At 42.1% G+C, this 6,732-nt stretch overlaps 1 protein-coding gene across 2 annotated transcripts in view; it reads left to right on the top strand.

Annotated features, from left to right (window-relative positions):
• The window catches only part of rpgrip1l (RPGRIP1 like), a 36,986-nt gene that overhangs the window by 20,445 nt on the left and 9,809 nt on the right, over window positions 1–6,732 (top strand). For both annotated transcript variants that reach the window (XM_017305433.1, XM_008412640.2), the window contains 12 exons: window positions 788–887; window positions 1,803–1,946; window positions 2,023–2,128; window positions 2,691–2,837; window positions 2,913–2,986; window positions 3,132–3,271; window positions 3,359–3,465; window positions 3,537–3,587; window positions 4,309–4,488; window positions 4,643–4,760; window positions 5,688–6,140; window positions 6,547–6,668. In XM_017305433.1, the coding sequence (XP_017160922.1) occupies window positions 788–887; window positions 1,803–1,946; window positions 2,023–2,128; window positions 2,691–2,837; window positions 2,913–2,986; window positions 3,132–3,271; window positions 3,359–3,465; window positions 3,537–3,587; window positions 4,309–4,488; window positions 4,643–4,760; window positions 5,688–6,140; window positions 6,547–6,668 (1,742 nt within the window). The remainder of the gene's footprint in view (window positions 1–787; window positions 888–1,802; window positions 1,947–2,022; window positions 2,129–2,690; window positions 2,838–2,912; window positions 2,987–3,131; window positions 3,272–3,358; window positions 3,466–3,536; window positions 3,588–4,308; window positions 4,489–4,642; window positions 4,761–5,687; window positions 6,141–6,546; window positions 6,669–6,732) is intronic.

Below are 6,732 nucleotides of genomic sequence, written 5' to 3' on the forward strand. Positions count from 1 at the left end.
CCAAATGTAAAACAGTTTGTGTATAGTGTTCCCCTTAAAAAAAAACTGATAATGAAGAGAAACATTTACAGAATGTCAGAGGATGGAGCCAATTTATAATAATGTCTGTTTCAGTTCTAATATTGACAGAAATTCTAGATCAATTTGTCCAATCATAAGGGCAGATCTATTCAGTCTAATTCTACACTTTGTTCTCTGAGTGACGTTATGCCTTATTATTTATTTTACATTATACAATTCCTAATTTCACTTTCTGAACCATTTGACTGAACATTTATTGCAATTTATTTTTACGTTTTTTTGACCAAATACTGAGTTGACCAAGTGCAAATAACAAACTTTGTTTATGAAAGTTTATTATTTATTTTAAATTTGCTGTTTTACTTCTAATTGCACTGACGGGATAAATTAAAATAGTTTTTACATGTTTGACCAAGCTTGGGTTTTTAAATGTGCTGTACTGGTGCAGAGTTAGCAAGTAAATCTGCAATTTGGTACGTTTCTGTTTAAAAAGAAAATAAATGTTTTTAATCAGTTGAGCTGTTTTTCTGTATCTGATCAATATCGACCAATACCAAACCTCAGATATTGGTGTCGGTATCAGAACTGAAAAAGGTGGATCAGTGTGTCCATTACTATTAGGAGACCGAATCTGTTCAGTCAGGATTTATTAAATCATTATCATCTGAGTCTGTTCATTCAGAACTAACTGAATCTTTTCAGTTCAGACCTTTTGGTTCTTTTCAGTCAGGATGACAGAAACTGACTCAGTATGTCTCTTCCTCAGGTCGGAGGAGTTTGGAAGGAGGCAGGAGACCTCCGACTGGCCAGATTCCTCGATACGGACACAACCTGCTGGAGGAGGCGAGGGCCGAGATCCGCAACCTGTAACTTCTGTTTGTTTTGCATCATTATTACCACAAAATTATTAATTATGTCTTTTTGTATCATCTGAGTCATATGTTCCGTGTTTGTCTCAGAGGTTTCTTGGTTGAATACTATAGAGCCGTTGCAGCGTGACGTCACACACGCATGACCCCTTCCCCTGTCTCCCTCCTGGAGGACAAAAAGCTGACAATGACTAGCATTGTTTTTAGCTGTCAAGTTATCAACGTAACACACTAAATCTTAAATGTATGCCTGATATATAAAAGAAAGAGGGACGCAGTGCTTTGCTACTAAATGTCAACATTACGACAACTAGGTAAAAAGGTCAGGAAAAAGTTTTAATTCAGAAAAAAATAGCGAGAGAGAGGGAAGTAGTTTGGTTATGCTAGCTTGACTTTGACAACTTATTAATGATAGCAAAATAAACGTCAAGCGTAAAAACATAAAACTGTAACGGACTGGATGTTCTGTTCTATGTGTGGGAAATGTTTGCGTGTTTTTTGGTGCTGAATCCTGATACAGTTGCTATGGTAACGAGTCTGCATGTAGCTCAGTTGGCACAGAGAGTGAGAAAAACGTGGTTTTGAGTTGATCTTCCACAGTTTTTCTGCTTTATTTTTCCCTCTGCTGAGTCTTTCTGCAATAAATTAGTAATACCTACATCTCCAGGTCTCATTTTGTGAACAGAGTTGTTCTACCGCTGCTGCGCGGCTACGGACGGCATGTAAAAGAATCGTCTTTTTACCTTCCAGCGTCGTATATATGCGCAAAATTTCCAGATGTAAATAATAACATGCAAAGGATTTATTACTGTAGTGAAGAAGCCGCTGTGTGTTTGTTTGAAGATGTTGAGGAAAAGCTCATCCAGAAATGTTTTAGGAGCTGTAGTGAGTGGATGTTTCCTGGTGCTCCAGAGAGAACGTGGTGGAGTCTCAGCGGAGAAGTATGGAGGAGCTGGAAAGAGCGTCAGAGGATCTGAAGGAGGAGCTGAGGAGGAGAGAGGAGGATTTTGAGGAGAGGCTCCTTCTGGCCCGACAGCAGCAGACTTCCACTCTAAAGTTGGTTTCTTCATGGAGGAGCTGCCTGACTGCAGCCGGAGCACGGGGATCTAAACACACCCTGTTCTCCTCGCAGGTCACAGGTCAGCAGCAACGTGTCGATGATCAAACTGCAGAAGCAGCTGGCTGACAGATCCAACACAGTGACAGAGCTGGAGAACCGATATCGGCTGCTGCAGGAGGTGAGAAGTTTGATCCAGAATGATCATTTAAAGAACTTTACAGGAAAATAAAGAGACGTTAGAGAGAAACAACCAATCAGAGTCAGGAGGAGGGTCTTAGTGCTGCCAATCACTCTTATCCTCACGCCCTGCCCCTTTCTCTTTGCTCTGCTACAGCTGGTTCACCACAACATAGCCTGGCACTTATGCTCAGGCAGTTAGCATGGCCACCTATGATGGCAGATAAACACACATTCACATTAAAATAAAACTAAAAAGGAAGCATAATGCAAAAATTAAAAAAAAAAAAAAATCGAATTTAAGTCAGATAAAAACTGGACAGAAATTAGTTGTTAAGGTAATCTTTATTTGATTGGTTGTTTTCGAAAACAATCAATGAGAGCCAGGAGTGTCTTAGCACTGGCAATCAACCTCATGTACACGCTGCTAAATGTGGCAATGATGTTTGACCCCCAAAATGTCTTTGGGTCAAACCAATAGCTGAAATCTTTCTTCTTGTGAGAGTTAGCATTAGCATTCAGCGCCGCAGCAGGAGAAACCGAAGCTCACCTGTGTTCTCCAGGCCCAGCGGACGATGAAGGCGAGTAACGACGCGGCGATGGCGAAGGTGGACGAGCTGATGGCCCAGCTGAAAGCAGAGCGCATGAAGAACCTGGAGCTGGACAAGCAGCTGCAGACCGTCCATGTCACCAAGATCCTGGTAGAGCAGGTGAGATGCGGCGCCGTTACCGTGGCTACAGGCATTCCGGTGAGCGCGCTCAGTAGCCTCCGTGTTTGCCGACAGTTACAGGAGCGGATCGGCGACCTGGAGCAGGAGAGGGAGCTGCTGAAGGAGAGCAACAAGAAGCTACTGAACAGGTGAGCAGGTGGACGGGCTGCTGACCTTTAAAATTGTCCAGATTCTCTCAGACTTTAGGTTTCTGTAGTTTCGTGTCTCTGTCGGGTCTGAGCTCAGCTGTGTCTCACCGACATCGCCTCGCATCGTTTCTCATTTCGTCCGCAGCGCCTTCGACGTCTCTCAGCAGCAGAGGTGGCATCTCCAGGAGCAACAGCTGAAGCTACAGATCGTCCAGCTGGAGATGGCGCTCAAGGCCGACCTCGTGGACAAAAACGAAATCCTGGACAAGATCAAGTCTGAGAGAGGTCTGTTCCCGTCTCATAACGCCCACCTCCAGGTTACACCAGGATAATAAGCAACGTAAAATAAGTAAATCTCTCTGACTGATTCAGACAAAAATGAGCAGCTGACAGAAGAAAACCAGAAGCTTCAGCTTCAGTTTCTGGAACAGAAGCAACAAGTGGAGAAACTGAATGAGCATCTGAAGCTCCAGAGCAGAGTGAGCGTCTCCACCAACCCTGAGATCTGATCCTCCAGATGATAAATAATCTGACGCTGCTCTCTTTACAGGAGAAGGATTACACCGCGGCTGAACTCACAGAGGCCCTGCTGCTCATTAAAGTAAGACGATCGAACATTATCACTGCAAAAACACAAAATATGATCAAGTCCATCAGTCAGTCAAATTTATTTTTATTGCATGTATCAGCAACAAGGCAGTTCAAAGTGCTTTACATCATAAAAACACAAAAATACAAAGTCACAGAACAAACAGTCAAGTATTGAGAAAACAAGTAGACATTATATCATTACACATCAAAATGTTGGTTAATGTTTCGTTTATTATGGTTCAAATTCAACTCTAAGCTGGTGGGTGCTTAGTCTTGATTTAAAGGAACTCAGTGTTTCTGCTGTTTTGCAGTTTTCTGGACGTTTGTTCCAGATTAGAGCAAATATCTTAATGCGCTTAAATTAAGACTAAATTAACTTACAAATAACAATTTAGCAAGGGACAGGAGCTTGTCAGTAATTTATTAATATTGATTATAAATAACTAAATTCACTGACAGATTATTTTACTGATAACGACAATTTTCCCACGTTGTATATGAAATGATCTGCCAATGGATCAAGCACTTTTTCAACAGAAATAAGGAATTATTGAGCTAAAGAAACTCATATATATTCCTGAACAGTTTCTTCTAAGTTAGTTTTGTTTAATCTAAGTGCACCAAGATATTTACATTAGAAACTAGGCCAAAATTTCTTGGTAAGATTTTGTGTTTTTGCATTGACCCTGTTGATCCCCCTGAGCAAAACTAACATCCAGATCTTTTCTCAGAAGCAGAGGTGTGAGAGGAGCGGAGATCTGGCCTTCCTGGTAGACGTGGATGAGGACGGGAGCGGCGCCCCGCAGGGCTCCATCAGAGAGCTGCGTGCCGCTCACGCTGAAACCATCCAGGAGCTGGAGAAGACCCGAAACCTCCTGAACATGGAGAGCCAGATCAGCAAAGACTACAAGGTGGAGGAGCACGCACAGACCAGCAAACATCATGTTTGGTTCAGAGTTCAGCCAATTAGAACGTTAATGATCTGTTCCGTCTGTTTTCCGTTCCGTCTGTTTTCCGTTCCGTCTGTTTTCCGTTCCGTCTGTTTTCTGTTCCGTCGGTCTTCAGGTGGAGCTGGAGGCGGCGTTACAGAAGATGAACAGCGATAAAGTCGGGTTTGAGCAGAAGCTGGAGCGTCAGATTCAGCAGCTGGATGCCAGAGCAGCAAAGATCTCCAAGCTAGAAGGTTTTCATCGAATCGTCCATCTACATCAGTGTCATTAAAACCAGAGGTTACTGTGTAGACAAAAGACTGGACCTGTCTAAATGTTTAGTGCCAATCTAAATAGAGCTTGGCAACTAAATATTTCCCTCCAACTTAAATATTTTTTAGTTTTCTAACTGAATATTTAGCTCCAAACTAAATATTTAACTCAAAATCAAATATTTGCTTTTAGCTTTTTAGCAAAATATTTTGCTTCAAACTAGTTATTTAGCTTACTAAGAATGCAGCTCCAAACTAAATACTTATAGTTTCCTAACTAGATATTTAGACACATATCTAGTTATGTGTCTTTGTTAGATTGTTAGTAATCTAACAAACAAATTGTTTGTTAGATTGCTTACTAAATATTTAGCAACACACTAAACAAATAGCTTTATAACTAAATATTTTGCTTTAGTTAGCTAACCAGATATTTAGTTTGCTAATTAAATATGTAGCTCCAAATTAAATCTTTAGATTTCTAACTAAAAATAAGCTCCAAACTAAATAATTTTTAAGCTTGCTATCTAAATATATTGTGAATATTTAGTGCTTATTTTGTAAACTACATTTTTATTTGCTTATTAAGTGTTTAGATTGAAACAAGAAGATTTATAAATGAATGAACAACATGGGCAAAAATATGATTTTGAAAAATGAACCTCCATTTTTCTCTTATTACAGATTAAAAAAACAAAATTGTTAAATAATCTGAATTTCTAACATGAGTTTTGCTCTCATTCAGCATCACAGTTGCAGGAAACTTTGTGTCTTTAAACGACATTTGTTTGTTTTCTAGAAACAAACAGTCGACTCTGATCGTCTCCTCCTGTGCAGCCTTTCAAACTTTGGGTTTCAGTTTCTGCTCCTGCAGAATCCTTCAGCTGATCCTTTGTTCTGGTTCTGTAGGTCAGCTCAGAGACATTGCTTACGGCACCAAGTCCTTTCCCTTCAAACCGGACCTGACGGCTGAAGATGAGGCGGAGCTTTCCGATGAAGACGTCCATCTGGCCCGAGGAGAAAACCTCCTGGAGCTGCAGATCGTCGGCGCCTCGCTGTCTCCTCCGGCCCTGCAGGCTCTCGGCGGCGCAGAGCCCTCCACCTTCTGCACCTACTCCTTCTACCTGTTTGGGCCGCACGCCACTCCGGTGGCGACGGGCCGCAGCCCCAGGTACGGCTTCACCTCCAAGTACGTGATGAACACGGACGAGTGCTTGGTGGAGTACCTGCGCCGCAGCCCGGTGAAGGTGGAGCTGCACCAGGCGCTGGGAGTGGACTGGAGGACGATGGCGACGGCGCAGCTGCGGCTGCAGCAGCTGCTGGAGCAGCAGGGGAAGGTTTACGGCAGCATCCCGCTGGTTGGTGAGTCACAGCGCCCACATGCAACCGGCAACAGACTATAATTCATAATCAGAAACACTCGGGAGACGACTTCTGCTCTCATTTGACCGAAATGACAGAGAAAAACCTGGAACCTGGAAAAAACAAACTTTGGTGGACCTGAGTGAAATTAGTCCCGCCCATATTCTTCAAATAAAACCAAATTGGTGTCAAACTTTTGTGCAGCAAAAGTCTTTGTTTGTGCTGCTGTTGCTTTAAAGATATTAATAAATGTTTCCAGAGGTCATGAAATGTCAACCAGCCCCATCCGACTTCTTCAAATCAGACAAAATTGATCTTAATCAACTCGACAATGTTGGGCAGTAATAATTTTCATTTGTAAATGAAAATAAAAATTAAATAAAAAGTATTTATACATTTTAATCAGGAATTCATGAAGACGCCCGAAGCTTCGGGTCCTTGGAATACTGGCTGCGACTGAAGAACCCAATAACAGAGACGACCAGCGGGGACAACAGAGACAAGATGAAGGCTGGAGACCAACCACAGGTCATCCATCCATGAGAACATCCAACCATCAGAACATCCAACCATCCATCAGAACATCCAACCA

The sequence above is a fragment of the Poecilia reticulata genome, linkage group LG6 (genome assembly GCF_000633615.1).
Source record: "Poecilia reticulata strain Guanapo linkage group LG6, Guppy_female_1.0+MT, whole genome shotgun sequence".
Classification (NCBI taxonomy): Eukaryota; Metazoa; Chordata; class Actinopteri; order Cyprinodontiformes; family Poeciliidae; genus Poecilia; species Poecilia reticulata.